The sequence below is a fragment of the Tenrec ecaudatus genome, chromosome 6, assembly GCF_050624435.1.
Source record: "Tenrec ecaudatus isolate mTenEca1 chromosome 6, mTenEca1.hap1, whole genome shotgun sequence".
Classification (NCBI taxonomy): Eukaryota; Metazoa; Chordata; class Mammalia; order Afrosoricida; family Tenrecidae; genus Tenrec; species Tenrec ecaudatus.
Window position 1 is genome coordinate 21,065,634 of NC_134535.1, and position 18,589 is coordinate 21,084,222.

Here is an 18,589-nt window from a genome sequence, read left to right on the forward strand (position 1 = left end):
AACTACCTGTATAAAAATATTACATCTATTGGTGAGGTCTTCAGCAAATTTATCCATTCTCTGCTCTTTAGATAAAATAGATTCCATCTTCATCATCCACGAGCTCACAAAGACGTAGTAAGACTGCACATCTCTAACAAAGGAAAAGAGTGGTGTTACTTGGCACAGTGAAGGATAGTCACTCCCACCTCTTCCTGTTTCTCTGCAGGAGCTCCTCCGTCTTCCTGGTTGTCGAAAAACAGGTATCACGTAAGTATATGCAATCTACTTACTCATTCCACAATATTTCTGAGGGTCTATACAAGCCTGGTGCTATTTCTCAGCATAGAGAATAAAACCAGGAAGTCAGTCGGCAACAAAGCAGGAAAAAATCCCTGCCCTCCCTACTCCCGTTTCCAGTCTAGGAAGGAGCGCTATACCCTAATGAGTCCATCATTAAAATCTGTAGGCTGTCAGCGAGCAGAGCGGGGTGCTGGAGAGTGAGACTGGCTCACTGAGAACATGAGCTGCAGCCGAGACTTGAAGAAGATGGAGTAAGCCATGCAGCTAGCTCAGGGAATTCTGGAGAAGCGACCACCATGGGCAATAACCAAGGAAGTGTGCCTGCACGCTGAAGCAATACCACAGACGGCCCTCAAAGAGCAGAGGGAGCGGGGATGGGAACAGGAAAGATGGGGGATAGGCTTTGTGTGACCGTGAGTCCGGTGGGAAAGTCACTAGAGGGTGTGAGCAGAGAACTGGCCTCACTCTGGCTGTAAGAGTCGGCATCACTGTGGCACAGGTGCTCAGAGTTAAACTCTGAAGGGGACGAGGGCAGAAGCAAGGAAACAGGAAGCTACGATAAGGCAGAAGGAGGCTAACAGCTGAACTAAAGCAGGAGCCGTGGAAGTGGTCAGAATCTGAATGTAAAACCTAGCCTTTACTGAATGCTTCCTACACACCAACCACTGTTCTCAGCACCAAGCCGCTCATTTTACCCTCACAATAACCTTATGAGACAGGCATGCCCGTCTTCATTGTATAGCAGTGACAGACACACAGAGGTTAGGTAACGTGCCCGAGAGAGGCTCACCCAAACACCTAGGAAGCTTTCCTCCTTGCTGCTGCTGCTGGTGTGAGCTGAGTCAACTGTGACTCCCAACAACTCTGCCTGACAGAGGAGCAGTGTCTCCAAGGGTTTCCCAGGTTGCCATGATTGATGAGAGCACACTGTCTGGAGTTGCCTCCCTTGCAGCCGCTGGTAAGTTTGAACTGCTGACTTTTGAGTTCCCAGCAGAGTACTTCACTCTCAAACCAAACTCACTGCCACCAAGTCAATTCTGACTCATAGCAATCCCAAAGGACAAGCTAGCACTGCCCGTGGGGGTTTCCAGACTGTATTGTTTAAAGGAGTAAAAGCCTCCTCTTTCTCCTGCAGAGCAGCTGGTGGTTCAGAAGTGCTGACAACGTGGTTAGCAGCCCACGGTGTGATGCACTATGCCCTCCAGGCTCCTAGCACTTAACCAGTACCCCTCTTCCCCACCCTGAGGAGACTAACCAATAATCCCTACCTCTACTACAAAGAACGATTACAAACACGAACCATGCCGTCAATATATCTCCACTGGATCATGTCACTTCTTAGGAAAAGTACTTTTGATCTGGAGGCTAAATTTTTAAATTTAAGGTACACTTTTTCTTTCAGAAACTTATTATGAAAAAATGAACAATTCCCCATGTCGAAACTAATGTTACCAATGCTGTTAAGTCAGAGAAATGCCCCACTACTGCCTGTCAGAGTCAGCTAGAAGACAGCTTTCCAGGGCCAGGGGCTGAAACGCCCAGTCAAGGTAGAATTCCATGCCAAGCTAGGCAGTGAGTCCGTTTTAAGAAGTCCATCCCTGTGAAGAGAGTACCCCACACGTTATTTAATTAATTAATGTGTTTTAGAGAGGTGAACCCTATCCTCAAATCAGGTTTCTGCAGAGCCAGAGGGCCATTCAAGAGATCGGTGTTCCTGTGCTCTGTGAAGACTGACAGCGTCCTTAGGCAGCATCTTACTTCTGAGAGGGAGAGCATGGTCAGGTCTCAGGCGGGACACATGTGCAGGAAAGGAGGGACAAGGCATGAGGAAGGGCCAGAGAGGAAAGGGCTGAGACTGTGGTGCGCTCCCCGAGAGCTCCCATACCGATGGCATTGTGAAGGCAAGCAAGACTTTCTACACAGGAGAGACGATATGGGCATTTTGGTCACTTTTAGGTTAGACTTAGTGTGACTTGGGCCCATGACTCACTCCTACCAGTGCCAGATGTAGTGTGTCTGATAACTAATATTAAAATAAAACTGTTTCCAAAAAAGTTATTAATTCACAAAGAATGTCTAAAAATGGCCAGCAATCCCGTCCATCTGTTGGTTTCATTTTAGAATACAAATGGGAAAACCACTGAGGAAATAAAACCCCTTTCCTGAACGAGCAGAAACCACTCCCACAGCGTCACCCCGGGGTTTCAGGCAAAGGGCCATGCCCCTCCATCTATCGCATATTGAGGGCCAAAAACAGTTGTGAATGAAAAGCTAATTGCAGAAACCCACAAACCCTGGACCCTAGACAAGGTGGTGGTTGGGACACTGGGACATTCGGGGTCTAATATAAAGTGTGGGGGTAGGCACACAGTCCCCCACCACTTCTTCTATAGGTAAATCATGAACTCAGAGTCAGAGCTGTAGGCAGCTCCCAGCTACACCAGCGCCGTGCACTGGCCAGATTTTCAGCTTCTCTGGGAGAACTACAAGGACATGAAACAGATGCCTGCCTTCTGCAGATCTGTGGCGTCCCTAGAGGCTGCCCACGTACATCTTTGGAATCAAAGAATCTGGAAGCATAACGTGCTATCATGGGAGGGGTACTCAACCTCCTGCCTCGTGACACTTACTTCCTATGCCTCTTGATGGCTACCTACATTCTGTTTCCGTCGTTAACTGGTGAAGGAGCAACGCGAGCTCTCAGAGCAGCCTACCCAACTCTGCTGCGGGGCTCTAAAGCTGGGCTGGCACAGGCCTGGCAGCCATCACTGGTACTTCCTCCTCTAACTGGGTGAACTCACAAACTTTGATTCTCTATCCTCATTTTCCTTATCTGAAGTGGGGTTTAAAATAGTAGCAAATGGTAGCAGGCAACAACTTGGGGCATACATCTCTGCCTTGTACAAATTGTTTAGGCTTGGGCAAGTTAAATGTCTCTGTACTACCAGTTTTCTCATCTGTAAATTAGCAGTAATACGACCTACCAAACAAGATCTTCTGATGACTCAAGGAAATCATACATATGAAGCTCCTACAGTACTCATTATGGCCCCGAGTACTAACCAAATGCTCCGTTAATATATTAGTTTTCACTCTTACTATTTCCCATGAGAATGTTAGTGTTTATATGAAACATGTCTAAAGCCTTTTGTGAAATTGCTATTAAAAGTTAGTAATTAAAATTCTTGCTTCCCGACAGACCTCTTCATTTTTGAGTAAGTTCAGCCTGCTGGAGGCACAGCAACCATAACTGTTCCCCTTTGAACCCCAGTGAGCCTCATGGGTTGAAAAGTCCCCGCTGTCCATTTATCACATTTCTGTATTGAAGGCTGACCTGTTTAGAGACTCTTGAGAGTCCTCACAGGGCATGGTTCTCAAACCCTGACATCTCGATCACCTTCATCTGGCTCTGCTGCGCTGGCACTGCTGGGTGTGGCCCTCTGAAAATGGGACCCCAGCAAACACCGGCTATTCTTTGGCCAGTAAGGAGTCAAACTACCGCCTTCCCTAACCTAGAACTAATAGCTTTAACTATAATCAAAGTATGTGATGGCCTTCAGCCAATGTGTCACATTGGAAAGGAACAGCAAGCTTCTTACACAACTAAAATACATGTTTCTCTATTTGTTTTATTAACTTAAACCAGATCCTTGTCTCTTGCATCATATATTCTTCCGTTTATTTCTTATTACAAATCGGAATGTCTATCTTTATTCGTCATCAGCTCTGTTCCATAGCCCTCTCAGAGCTCAGCCATTAGCCATCCTGCCAGAACCAGATGGAACTTTCCACTGACTCTACTCAAAGGACGTGGCACGCGGAGACAGACATCCTTCTCCTGCCACCAGTGTGGAGCGGTAGGTGAAGGTGGGAAGGGTCTCTTACACCTTCAACCATGACCTGCATACAAACTGTGGCCAGGACACAGGCAGTGGCAGAGTCCAGGTAAAATCTTCATCCTGATCAACAAGTGACTTGAGCAGTATGCTCAAGCGTGCACATTAGGTTTCATTGTTTGTTGGTGGGTGGTGGGGGTTCTTTACACTGCCTTCTCTATTTCAGGCATGTCTGGAATTGCACTTAAGATTAAGCAAAAGTGAAGGACATAATACCTGAAGACAGAGTTCAAAGTTATCTTTTAGGGAACAGGACTGACACACAGAACAATCAGATTTTTTTCGCTTTAAGCCCTAACATTTTCTGACTTTAAAAAAATGTGCACATATTACTTCGACAAAAATAAAAATAAAGAAGAGAAAAAAATGAGTGTATCAAGTTAAAGTCAATCCCTTCAAAAGTCATCATGGACATACTATCAGCGTCCTTGACTGCAACTCATCAGAGAATTTATCTTGCCACTTCACTGAAATAAAAATTGCGGAATACATTTTAAAATGATAAAAAGTATCACATCTCGACATGAAATTTGCCTACATCTTAAATCAGGTTTAATCCTAAACCTTGAAAAGAAAATTTTCAAAACTCTGTAGTTTCCCTGGAAAATAGCTCATCTAGAGAGGGCAGGTCGTTTCTCTGACACTGAGGACATCATATACTGTCCACTATACATCCTTTTCATATACTTAGAAAGAGGTGACGGCAAGATCTGAAAATAACAAACTATCTTAATGGTTTCAATATGGCTGTTTAGAAAACCTACTTTGTAAGCAACTGAGCTTTCTGCTGCAGGAACGAGTCCCTCTGAATTTTGATGGCTTGAAGACTTTTCCTGTCTAGAAGTTTGGCAGCGGTTGGAATTTTCTGGATCAGAAAAGTATCAGGAAACCAGATAATGTTAGCAGTTAGCGTGATGGCTGGTACCTGGATTAATGAAGGAAGAAAAGGAGAGTGTATAAGCCGAACAATAAGCTGTTCTTTACTATACAGCAGCAGACAGAATTGAGTCCAGCAAGGAATCACCACCAAACGTCCTCATCCACATATTATGGGGCAAGTTTTCACTGAAACGTTAAGGCATTTCTGTATCTAAAATGGACGGACATGACAGTTACTTCATTCCGCCTATATATTAAACAAAGTACACCAAAACCCATGAATAAAATTATGCCCAGGTAAATAACAACTTGTATCTTCACAACTCTTACTTGAATTCTACAGAAGTGGGGGAGGGGGTAGTTTTAATACCCAATATGTCTGAGTTCTCATGGCCAGACATGACTCCATTCTACAAACTAAACTTTCAATTTTGGAATCAGGTGAACACATGATAGACATAGCAAAGTTGTAGAAAAAGACTATTAAATTTTTTCTTGCTCAATAATGGCAAGGAGAAAGTAAGACGAGAAGAAAGAACGGAAAAGAAGAAAGAAGGGGGAACAAGTAGTAGCATCAGGAGCAGAAGTAGAAAGTGAACATACATGAAAAGAAAAATTTTAGATACAGACCAATCAATACTTAGAGGAAGTAGAGTGATGAGGTGTTCTCGTTTGCTGTGTTCCTTATCTCTGGAATGCTTTCATGTTAAAGGTAAGTATTACTAACGTGTTACCTTACAAGTAAATACATGTATGTACACATATATTTATGAGGCCTGGTAGCATAGTGGGTTATGTATTGGGTGGCTAACCACAAAGTCGGGGTTTCAAACCCACCAGGCTTTCTCCTCCTGTAAACACTTACAGCCTCAGAAACCCATAGGGGCAGTTCTACTCTGACCTATAGGATCACTATCAGGCAGAATCAACTAGATGGCAGTAGATTTTGAGTGAGATAATATAAAATGGAAATATATTTTAAAATATACATTTTTACCCCATTTTAAATGACCTAAGCACATTGAAAAAATAAAGTTCTAAGCTCTTACCTTCTTACAAATGTCCAGTAACGACTTATAAAACTTTTTATCCACGGTTCGAAAAATCTGAAAGTGCAGCACGAAGAGCCCACAGATGCCAACATACTTGTCCCTTTGGTCGATTTCAGAAGGCTCTCCTATCGCACCACAATATGAGCAAGAGAAGCAGAGCAGAGACGTAAATCCCACGGTCAAAACATGGCAACTTTAATAAAAACTGGGGGAAATGCAGTGTACATTACCAAGTTTGGCTTCTACGTTGGCAAAAATTGAGCGAATGCTATGTGCAAACTCTTCAGCGAAAGTGCTATTTTTGGACACGAATACGCCTCCATTTAGGGAATCAAACTGCTGTTCTATACAAGCCTAAGCAGGAAACATTAAAGAGAAATTTCCATTCTGAATAAACTACTGAACAGGTTTCAACACTGCGCCTGATCCACCTAGGCGGTAGTTCCCTTTTTAATTTCCTACAGCTGACACTGAAGAGGGTTTCCTCCCTCTCCTCTAGGACACAGCCCCTTTGATGGGAGAGCGCATGTGCAGTTGCGTAGCGGAAGCAGCGACAACCGAAAGCTCCGTGACACTAGGCGAAGAGGTGCACAGCTAGGCTCGTCAGACACGCCCAACGAAGCATGAAGACAGGCTTTCATTTCACTTGCAGCAGCATTTCAGAGTGGGGTTTATTTGTGTGTGTGTGTGTGTGTGTGTGTGTGCTCACAACTACGTCTCCTATACTTTATTACAGGATGGGGAGAAAGAGCTTCCAGGAAAGTGAATCAACAACAAAAATATTTGACCTTCTGAGTCTAACGGGCTTACTTAAATGCTAGTAAGAGTCAGGGCTGCCTTTAAAGTTGCAATCATGTAAAACATGGACAAAAGGACGCCTTGAAGCAGATTCAAAGTAGAATACATGTCACTGCTGCTAGGAACTGCCCCAAGCAGCTCTGTCCAGCAGGACTCTCTGCAACAATGCTGGCGTACCCGCTATGCTGTGCAATCCAAGAGTCCTCTGGGAACAACTGACAGCTATCAAGCTCTTGAATAAACAGCTGAATTGTATAACCAAGAAGCCATGTCTTAATTTTATGTAACTAACTGTCATTTACATTGTCCCATGTAGTTCCAGGCTACCATACTGGACCATGCAAACTCAACTTCATCTCCTGAGCACATGGAGAATTAAATCACCTTAAAAAGTACCTGGCAAATTGAAATAAAGACACTAACCACACGACAGAAAATCTTACTACTTAAATCGCTTTGGAGATCCCTCCACAGTTTTAATTGAGAGGGGGAGAAAAAGAAACAACTAAATACCAGGAGCACACTATTATTTTTGTTTGCTATTAGACATTGATATAACCACATTGTTGTGCACTAGCAGGGTTTTAAACCAAAGAACTTTCAAAAGCAAAATATATTTAATAATACCCTATGATAGTGTCCCACTGTAATTCTGAGCTGGGTCAAGTACAAGAAGAAGCCTGCTTGCTATGGTCTGATAAGCTCTCGTTACCTGGAATATCATTCCATCAAGTAATTGCCCTTCCAGCTTCAGTAAGAACTTTTCAAATGGTTTTAATTTTTCTTCTTGAATCCCGAACTTGGAAGGATTATGATGCACGGATTTCAGTAATCTTGTATGAGAACAGAAGAAAGATCTTAAATTGGCCTGTTGAACTCTTACATTAATATATTTTTTCAATTTCCCTAGTAACCAAAAGTTTGTATTTACAATTCATGTTTGACTCTACACATTCAAAAATCTGACCAGATGCGATCTTGATATTCTTAATTTCCTTATCAGGCTCTCTTCTATTCTCTTAAGTTCAGATGCCTCGTACTCAGTGGAGACCAGAAAATACTTACAACTTGAATTAAACACCTTCATCTAAGCAGATTTGAAGTACATCATACAACAAAACTAAGCTTAGATGGCTAGAACCCAGGGAAAAGTTAGCCTGGGCCCTGCTAGCAATGGCACCGGACCGGGCGACCACTCCTTCTGTTATATATAAGGGTGCCGCCGGCTGGAGCGCTCATCCGCTCCGAACATCATGCTGGGCTGGCGCAACACACGCGCTGGAAATTAAAGACTGATCATTGTCCTCATACAAACATTTGACACAAGAGCCCTCTGAAATCAGACCGCTAGATCATTTAAAGGAGTTTCATGATTCCTATCTGTTTACTTTTTCACTACTGACATACATGACATAGAACCTTTTGTAAAATGTGACTGACTCACCTTTTGTACATAGTCCAGTGGTCTTTCAATGTGATATGATTATCAATAATCTCATCCAGGGTGAGCAACACAGTCAGCAACTCTCCCAAGTGCTCATACATAGTCTGTCAAAAAACCTTGGATGATTATCGTTTAAGTACTCGTTAGACAGTAAGCCTTATATGCCTTTTTGAAATGAAATGAATTTCAGCTAACTAATGAAATTACCAAGAGCAGCAGATGAATCCTTTGATTAAGTAACAGGGTTGCTCCTCAGACAGGACTGTTAGTCTTAAACAGAGAAAAATACTTTGCCCAATATCTCTTTTGGACCTTGCAAACCGGCTCCACTGTCCAAAGAGACCAGTTGGGGAAGCTGCTTCAGGTCACTAATGGCAAAAACTCCGGCTTGTCCTGGGCCAGTATTCACCTCACCAATAGCCCCAAGGACAACACCTCGATAAGCTTTGATAGAATTGCTGCACTCCCCAAACACAGTTACCAACAAGTGACACACACAAACTCCTAAGTAAGATACTACCTAAAAACTGTTTCACGGGTCAAGTTACATTACTTTTACCTGAAAATGAACTCCAGTTGTCTCTATGATTTTGGGTGAAATCCTGCAATAAAAAAACACCAAAGTTTAAAAACTGTCCTCTTTGGGTCAGTTTACATTATCTTAAATAATTCACACAGTAGCAGAAGCTCCCAAAAGGTTAGTATTTGTTTATTTGTATTAAGGACTTAGCCACTAAATTTTAAGAGATCTAAGAAATTACAGCCATATTATACTTCCCTCAGAAGAGTATTATCTTGCACAAATTAAGTCTGGAATATTTTTGTTTATACCCTCATCTGTAATAAGATAACAGTAAGTGGCCAATAATCATTTAAATCTAAAGGATCTCTCTTGAGCAGGAAGTAGAGAAATAACAAAAGTAATTACGCCTATCTTCCTGAAGTATCAGAATTTCTCAACTACCAGCTAGAATCTTTATGATGCCACCCAAATGCAAGGAGTTCCCTCCTAGTTTGTAATGATTTCTGCATCCTGGTTCTTGCTAAAAAAAAATGCATACTACTGGAAGGATACCAAAGTCAAAAAGGACCGGGGAATTCCATTTTACTTTCTAGAGATTTTGCTCAACATTAGATAAAGGAAGATAGTGTATCTCAAAACATACAAATCGTTCTCGAGGGAAAAAAAAAGCATTTTTCTAAAAGATTCAACACAAAATCAAATAAACATCATCTTTGTATTGGAGGGAGTCTTCTTATAGTTCACACACCGTGTACTGAGGAGGGGGACCATGTGCTCATGTTCTTCTGCCAGGAGGGGAACTTTGGTCAAAGGGCAGAACATAAATACCTAACTTGAGGGAAAACCATGGAAATGAGAAACAATAAACACCATTTTCCAGGTCATAAGGCAAGTTAAGATGCAGCATGTCATAGTTAAGAATGGATCAGTGACCAGAACAGTACCAGACTGAATCGGAATCTTGACAGTAACTTATCTGGCGCACAGGTATCTCTTCTGCTGTGAGTTCCTACGCATATAACTAAATTATTGTAAGGACTTTTCAAATAGTGAACATGGAACATGCTAAGTATGGAGAGTCAATCAAATGTAAGCTGTTATTTGGAGATCCTAACAAGGAGGGATGATGAGAACTGGGTCATACTGGAAGCAGGATCCGACTCACTTCCATCAAGTTGAACCAGGTTCCCAGCAACTGGATAAGACAAGGAAGAACTGCCCCTGTGGGTTCCTGAGGCTGTGACTCTTAGCCACATCTTCTCCCTCAGAGCAGTTGGTGGTTTTGAACTGCAGACCTTCCAATTAGCAGCCCAACATGTAACCACTGTGCCACCAAACTCAGTCCCCAAACTCAAATCATCATTAAGATTAGTGAGAAAAAAAATTTAATATAAATTCACTAGTCCTGCTCCCTAAGATTCTATACTTGAGGAAAAGTCCCATGTGACTCACTACGCCAGGGAATCAGTTATTTCAAGGAGAAAAAGAATACGGATATAAGGAAATAAAGAAAATGTGATACATGTACAAATTCCACATTAGCCTTCTCTATATTGTCAAATTCCTTTTTAAAAAAAAAGGTTAGTCTGTGAACATTTAGCTTTAGACATATAATGGGTTGATTCAATGGAATAGGGACCATGTCTCATTGACCTATGGCCCGTATACCATCAGGTGATGTTTGAAAAATGATGAGTGTTTAAAGAATACTGGGAAGTGCACAAAGGAAGGAAGGAAGGATGGATGGTGAATCAGTGAGTGAGTAAACAAGCAAATGAAAATCTACTGGGGGAAATTGTCTACTTTCAGAAAAACAGTTCCTGCATCTCTATCACACAAGTAAAAATATGTCTAAAATTCATTACTTGTTACTGATATAGAGGGCAGCCAACTGATGGACTACATTCATCACCACTTCATAGCACCTCGTAACAAAACAAGACAGTTCCTGAAATGACAAGGTGAGTATATGTTATAAAGTTGCTTTTTAAATGTTACCATTTCTATTTAAATTTTATAGTAACAACGCTAAATAAAATAATTTTCCAGTAAAATCTCCGGTGAATCAGCATCCAGACAACCTCAAATGTACCTCCAGCAATCAGTATGTCTGACTCACCTCCTGTACCCCAGTAAATTCTACCTCTTTGTCCCTTGAGTATGATTTCATTCATATTTTCAATTTCACATCTTTCTTCATGGCCACTAGGGGCTGCGTCATTCCCTATCTGAATACCCATTGCCTCGGTTGGTGGCTAACACACAACAGCTTCTGAGTAAGGCATCCACCCGACTCAATGAATGAATGAATGAACGTGAGTGAATGAAGGAGCTAAAAAGCCACTAGTTTAAAAAGTATGATCATGAGAAGGGATTTCCCAGACGTCCCCTGAAATAAATTCAAATGTTTTTAATAACCACATTTCTAAGCTATTATCAATACGCAAGCTTGGCACAGACTAGGTAAAATATCAATTATGTTCGTCATCAAACAATACTTAACTCCTCTCTGCCATGCTACGGATGTTCTGAAAATGTGGCTCAGAGGTCTCCGGAAGCACAGACTCTGTATCTGACGTATTTAAACTGGGTAAGGCCTTTAGTGGGTCTCAGGTGAAGGGTGCTGAGGGCAGGGGTTTCTTTCTGTTCTGGTTTTATGTACTGCTATAGTCCCAGGAACAGAAACAGTTCCTAGCATACATTAGACTCCAAAAAATATCTGCTGAATGTTTACATCAGGAATTTTATATCATCCGCAAGAACAAAGAATGTTAACATTCCTAAAAATAAAAACAGATAGTTTCAGGTGTAGCTCAACCAGCCCTAGTTTCATATTTCCTATTAGACTTCTAAAGTACTTGTATTTCTTCCTTTAAGTTTCTATGAAATTCTCGTTTCTTCCTCTGAATCACTTGAGCTCAACTCCAGTCCATAGAGAGGACTTAACTTCAGACATTTATGTAGTCTCTTCCAAAGTATTTTGTCTCTACAGCCACAGACCTATTGCCATTCAAAAGTATCGATTATGGAAGAGAAGTGAAGCAATGAAAGCAGCGGTCATCAACTCAGCTGGCCAGGCCCTGAGTGCCGGCCGAGAACTGTGCTACAGAAGAAGGTTTCAGTGGCTGAATTATCTGGAGGTTGAATTCCAGACCTCGCTTCCAAGATGCCTCTGGATGGGTTCTTACTTAGCAATTTACATCACCAAGGCACTCCATCCATTAGGTGTGATTCAGACATAAACATCAGCCCAAATACACTTGCACGATGGACCAGCTTCCCACTTTGGTTCTGACCACACTAAAAACAAAAGGTGTCCTTGGCAATTTGCCATCTATTACACGGAGAGTTAGAGGATTTTGAGCAGAAAGTCGGTTAGCAGGAAACGCACTCCCCGCATTCTGACGGAGGCGATGGGTTGCTGCTAGGAAGAGCAGGAAAGGGAGACCCTCCTTTCACAGTCGGTGCACGGCAGGTTAGCACCTGAAGTACTTTCCAACTCAGGAGTCTAAGGAACTCGCAGGGCTTTCATGAGAAGGATGCTATTTCCTCAGGAAAGTGGATTAAGTCTGACTAGATTTCTTTACCTATGTTCCTATTAAGAATACATTCCTATTGCGGTGATATCAATGTTTAACGCTACCTCTCATTAGGATATAAAAGGATAAGACTTTTCTCTAAATAAGAGTAACAGTTCCTATTTTAAAATTTTCTAAGGCCGTTCTTCTCTTTAGCAAACTGAATTCTTCTCTACTTATATAAAACATCCTACTAATATGAAATACAAGGAAAATATGTGATCCTGTGGCTCACGGTGAGATCTCACTTAACATGCGAAGGGCTCATCGTAAGTACTGGAACTGGAAACCAAGGTTCTGAAGCAATATGCATTTCAGCACTCAACTACACGGTTCACGGAATACACTGTGAACTCTAACAATAGCTGACTTTTACAATGGTAAATAGCAAACTACCAAAAAGCCAAGAAATTGACAAACTGGAGAAAAGAGATATGCAACTCACAGATAAAGAGCCAAGGAACAGACACACTAGGTAAGATACAAATTTATGATTTTCAATATATGAGACAATGACTATCTTCATTAGTAAGGGAGAGATAAATTTGTAAATAATTATGATACTGAAACATTAATGCTAACAGTTAAGTCATGACGAGACCAAATGCCATTTATCTCGGGTTATAAGAACTAAGGCTCTCTGGGAAAGAGCAGGGGCTGTGGTAGAGAAGAGCAGGTGCACGTGCCAGCGCTCATGATCCACTTGCTACGTCAGGTGGTAAGTTGCTGGGTGCTCATTTTATTAAGCACGACATGCATATAATCACATACTGCTTTTTAAAATAAAACTGCACAAGGTGGGTGAGAGTGTGTTCCGTGTGCTATCATTTCACTCTGTAAATCCAAAGGATGCTCTGCTCAAGCACAGTGCCTCTGAGAGAGGTAGGACTGTGAGTATTTTTTCCCTTATCTCCAATGGACACACATTGCTTTTGTAATGGGGAGGGAGAGATCTAAGTTGTTTCATTTTTTGACAAAATGAAACCCAAATGTCACAAAGACGTTTGCAGGGACACAGAGCACAACGAAATGGGAATGTGTGGTGAGAGGCAGCGCGCACTGCTGCTTTAGCCACCTCACCAGTGCTCCGGCAGACGCCTCATGACAAGATGGCCACAAAGAAACTTACTTTGACATCTGTTTCCTATAAAATGATAGGGAAATCTTTCAGGAGTTACTTATTTCCTAAAGCATAACCCAATGCTCTTTAAAGTTTTCTATTAAGAGTAAATTAACTGAAAACTTTCAGCAACAACAAAAAAAACCACTCAATATGATGTAAAAATCTGTTACCTGTAAAAAGGAAACAAATCTCCCCATTTGAATTTGGCATTCACCTTCCACCATGCTGGAGTCTGTAGCTGTAAAGAAACATGAAGAATCCTACTTCAGTGTCTCAAATTACATGGCTCACTCCATAAGAAAGAAAGAAAGAAAAAGCACTGTTTATATAGTACCATAAAACAGTATTTTAACACTGAAAGGAAAATGAGACAGCCATCAGTCTCACACTCAGAAGGAAACGCATTCTACTATTTAATGAGTTCAATGGAAATTCTCCTCTAGCCAAAGAACTTTGTTACTTTAAAAAATATTGCAAAACACTTCAGCAAATTTGCCACTGCTTCATCATGATTCAATGTTTTTCTCACCTGTTTACTGAATAAACGAAAAAAAAAAAAAGATATCGTGGAGGTTTATTTTCTTACACTACCACAATTGCTAGAGGAGAAAACAAATCTGTCTTTGAAGCAGTACAGTAAGAATGCTCCTTAGACGCCAGGATCAGCGAGACTTCATCTCACATACTTTAGCTCTGTTATCAGGAAGAAACCAGCCCCTGGAAAAGGACATCGAGCTTGGTAGAGAGTCAGGGAAAAGAGGAGAACCCTCGGGAGATCCACTGACACAGTGGCTGCAACAACGGCTCAAACACAACAATTGTGAGCATGGTGTTAGTCCAAGAAGTGTTTCATTCTGCTAGGCGGAACTGACTCAAAATCACCAAATAAGAAGACAACACCTATCCATGTAGTCTACACTTGTCTGAAGTTCTGTTCATTTCAGTTTCAAAATGGCATCACCACATTACAAATCTGAAAGTTCAAAACTTACCTCCTTCTCCATAAAACAGCAGGCCATTATAAAATTTCATTTCAGCCTGATTTAACAAACAAACAAAAAAAGAACAAGATACTTTTAATGTTGCTAATTTGTGCTTAAGTCACTAGGCTCTTTCAGTGTTCTGTAATTAATAAAGAGATGACAGTATCATTTACATACAAATTCACTTACATTTTAAAAATCGATAATACAAATAAATTCAATTTATTTTTGAGCATATCAAAGACATTGCTGATGCTCAGAAAGCTTTTCCTAGTGCCTCTATTCTTTACGATGTCTTACACAGCCGGCCATTCTGCCTCATAGCCTCCCAATAGTTCATGGGGGAGAGAGGTATTGACACAAAGCAAATACTCCATGAGTGCAAGTTATTATTACTATTGCTTTAAATAAATAGCTCACCCAATAACCAATAAATATCCCATCTAGGGACTACATAAGCACATCTTTGATTTTAATGTATCTGTTTTTAAAGTCTAAAGGCAAAGTACAAAGAATTACCTCATACTTTAATTTCTTGATTTCACAACAAAGTGCAGCATAAACAGTGATGACTTTGTTTAAGACCTGGTTCCAGTCATTAAAAACATAAGAGAAAAAAGTATATTATAACAGGAATTTTTTTTTTGAAAAATCACTTACAAAAATACATTGTGGCTATAAGAGCCTCCAGTAAAATGATTTTAAAAATTCATCTTGAAGTTCAGACATCTGTACCTTGTTTTCGGTCTTTATGAGTTCCAAAAGAGAAGACTGTTCATAGGGTAGAAGCTACAGAAACAAAGGAGAAGTGCATTCGTGTTAACTTGAAAAATCCGTGGAATTATATATTCACTAATTGTAGCTACCTCTCTTCCTAAACGGGTGCTAGACCCTGCGCTGAGTCCCAGCACCACACACCACACCCGCTATTTGGTTCAAGACAACCCCACTTGCCAGCACAACAAATCAAGTGGGCACGCTCAAGGAGAAATGGCCCCAACCTGATAAGACTCATGGTGCAAAGACCTATTTTTCTTCTCTTTACTAAAAACTGTTTTTATTTCTAACACTGTTTGAGAAAGTGCATTCTAATTTTTGTTATATGAATAGTAGCTTGGTATAAGTAAAAATACCACTTTTAACAGGCTTAAAACCAGAACACAACAGGGAGTAAGGCTTTGTTTTTATTTCAACCGAAACAAGTCAAAGCAAAGGAATTTGAGTAGCAATGGGTAATGGGATATGTTCAGACATGCCTGCCAAAGACTATAATATTAAATATTATTATTCATCCAAGGAGTCCTGGTGCTTTAACGGGCTATGCAGTCTGACCCGCCAGTCGCTCTGCAGGAGAGAGATGAGGCTCTGCTCCATAACGAGTTCCCGTCTTGGAAACCCACAAGTGCAGTTCTCCTCTGTCCTACAGGATCGCACGCTGTGAATCAAATGCAACTCAATTATTCATCCAGCGATGTTATCGTCTATGTTAATATTGGTTTTGTACATTTCAGTTTAGGTTTTGTAGTGAAGGGGAAAAAAGTAGTTACCTCATTTGAGTTTAAAATCATTTGATGACTTCACAAATTATAAAACAGCTAAACTTAAAATTTCAGAGAGGAACTATAATTTAAGTAGGTAGGCTTTAAAGAAAATCTGAAATGAAACTTAAAAGTTTTCGTGTATTCTATGCTGAATGAAATAAGGCAGTCACACAAGGACAAATATTGTATGATCCTACTTATGTGAAATAGGCAAACAGCTATCAGGGATGGGAAGGAGGCCACGTGCAAAGACTGAGATTGCCTCATGAGCCATAAGGTGGAGAAAACACAGGGTCAGCCTAATGTTAGTCCGTTCCATCCAGTATGACCGAGGAAAAGACCTCTCATCATTTCAGAATTTGCCTGGCAAATATAAGTTTAAATATACGTTATAGCAAAACGGGTCAAGATAAAACACCAAAGAGTGAACGAGGCGCCATTTTTTCCTTCTTGTACATCTCTAAGGCTTCAGCACATTTCAAACATGGCATGTAGCCCAATTCCCACTGTCTGAGCATCATCTTCAAGCCATCTCTTTAGGAAGTATAGTGGTAGAAGTCTCTTTGGGCAGTGATGATATATTATCAAGTAAGTATTTATATATAAATAATTGACATATCCCGTTACTCAGTGGGTTATGTTTAGAGATTTTGTATCAGTTTGTGATTTTCTCCTTATGCTAAGTAAAATACCTTGTACAGGAGTGTTATGAATTGAATTGTGTCCCTGCATACATATTCCAAAATGTACTGGAATGCTAACCACTACAGACAGGAATATGCCTATTTGGAAATGCGACTTTGTTATGCTAATAAGGCCACATGCATGTGGCTAACTTCTAAGTTACAATGGGCAGCAGGGGCTCCTTAAGACAAGCAAGCACAATGGGTTGTTTGAAGATCTCCAAGCACCTTTGGCTACAAACCTAGGAAGAGAAAAGGATCTTTTCCTGGAATTATACATGGAATTGTATGGTATGTGAAATGTATTTCAATAAAGCTTGAAAGTTAATACTTCCGGAGCAATCATAAGAATATTGGTGTTTTCATGCCTGAACACTGCTAACTGGTCAGGAGTTACATTCTCTTAGATAGTTTGTGAGACTGAAAGCAATATGGGTCTTTATAGGAGCCAGCAGCATGGGTGAGTTTCACTTGAAATAGCCGGTCAGCAAGATGGGTTAACATGCAACTTGAGACAGTATCTGGTACATAATTAAGTGCTGGTTATTATTAAGTGATAATAGGCTACAGGTTCAAAAATTGAAGTACCTCAAAATGGAACAAAGCAAGAATGACTTAATACATTAAAAATAAATAAGTCACTCACATTACCCACCGCACTGAGTCCATTCGGACTCACAGTGGCCCTGTGTAAGATGTCTGAAACTGTCAGCCTTTAGAGTACCAACAGTCTCAGCTTTCTCCCACAAACCAGCTGGGGGGTTTGAAGTGGCCACCAGCTTGTAGTTGGGAGCCTAATACCCAATCCACTGAGCCACTAAGGTTCCTTAACTCTCACATTAAGATCCCCTAAAGAGCATGAAAGAGCCTTTCTAGTTCTCTAAATTCTAAATCATAAAGGTATAGTTTCCATTTTTTTAAAATATTTTTAAGATATACCATATATACTTGTGTAGAAACCAAGTTTTTTCAGCACATTTTTAATGCAGTTTCTGTGTTAAATTTGGTGTCTCAGCTGGTGTTCGGATCAACTTATACTCGGGTTATAATGGTACTGTCCTGAAAAAATAACCATGGGTAAAAAAAACCAGAAAACCTTTAATGCTATGGGATCAAGATTGAAATCCCAAACATCTCCAATTGAGTCATCCAGAGCATCCTCAATTCTTCTCAGGTGAGAGGTATATTCCTCCAGAAACTTCCCATAATTCTTCAGCTGGACTTCCGCATGAATTTCTAAAATTAAATTTTTAGACAGGATATGATCAGTACAAGACATGATTTATAATGATCTCAAAACCACAGCAGAGCAGGCAGTAAACACTGCTACACTGTATTACTTTACAACGTCCGGATTTCTTGAAAATAAAATGTGAAACACAGTAATTCAGATTCCAATCACCTCCAAATAGGTTACCTAGTTTTTAAAACAGTAGATGTGAATATATATATATATAAAATGAGAGAGACAGAGAGAGCGAGAGCGCGGGTGCAAGCAAGCTCTGTTAGCAGCCCAGGTGTCATTAGGTGTCGCCTAAAAACCAGACTGAATGATAATGAGTGGGGAACAGCAAGCTGGGACTACAGTCCCCAGGCAAGCTCCTGATGAAAAGGGGATTTGCACTTGTATATGTGTACACCAGAATGTTAAATTGAGGGAATTATGTATATGTATCAGATTGACGGAGGAGTGGTCATGAAAATGCCTTGAGGCAGGATTATGATTTTGGGCAGGAAATGGCTTATCAGACCCCTTGCTTCTAAACATTGGTCTGGTGGCATCTTTCTGGAGACTTTCTGTTCCTAA

The 18,589-nt window shown here is 40.8% G+C and overlaps 1 protein-coding gene across 2 annotated transcripts in view; it reads right to left on the reverse strand.

Annotated features, from left to right (window-relative positions):
* Positions 1 to 18,589, reverse strand: part of WASHC4 (WASH complex subunit 4) — a 60,014-nt gene that overhangs the window by 35,695 nt on the left and 5,730 nt on the right. For both annotated transcript variants that reach the window (XM_075551051.1, XM_075551050.1), the window contains exons 2-14: positions 17,879 to 18,018; positions 15,294 to 15,347; positions 15,078 to 15,143; positions 14,568 to 14,613; positions 13,746 to 13,813; positions 10,740 to 10,822; positions 8,911 to 8,953; positions 8,352 to 8,455; positions 7,620 to 7,740; positions 6,340 to 6,463; positions 6,107 to 6,234; positions 4,943 to 5,103; positions 7 to 133 (exon numbers count right to left, since the gene is read on the reverse strand). In XM_075551051.1, coding sequence (XP_075407166.1) covers positions 7 to 133; positions 4,943 to 5,103; positions 6,107 to 6,234; positions 6,340 to 6,463; positions 7,620 to 7,740; positions 8,352 to 8,455; positions 8,911 to 8,953; positions 10,740 to 10,822; positions 13,746 to 13,813; positions 14,568 to 14,613; positions 15,078 to 15,143; positions 15,294 to 15,347; positions 17,879 to 18,018 — 1,265 coding nt within the window. The remainder of the gene's footprint in view (positions 1 to 6; positions 134 to 4,942; positions 5,104 to 6,106; positions 6,235 to 6,339; positions 6,464 to 7,619; positions 7,741 to 8,351; positions 8,456 to 8,910; positions 8,954 to 10,739; positions 10,823 to 13,745; positions 13,814 to 14,567; positions 14,614 to 15,077; positions 15,144 to 15,293; positions 15,348 to 17,878; positions 18,019 to 18,589) is intronic.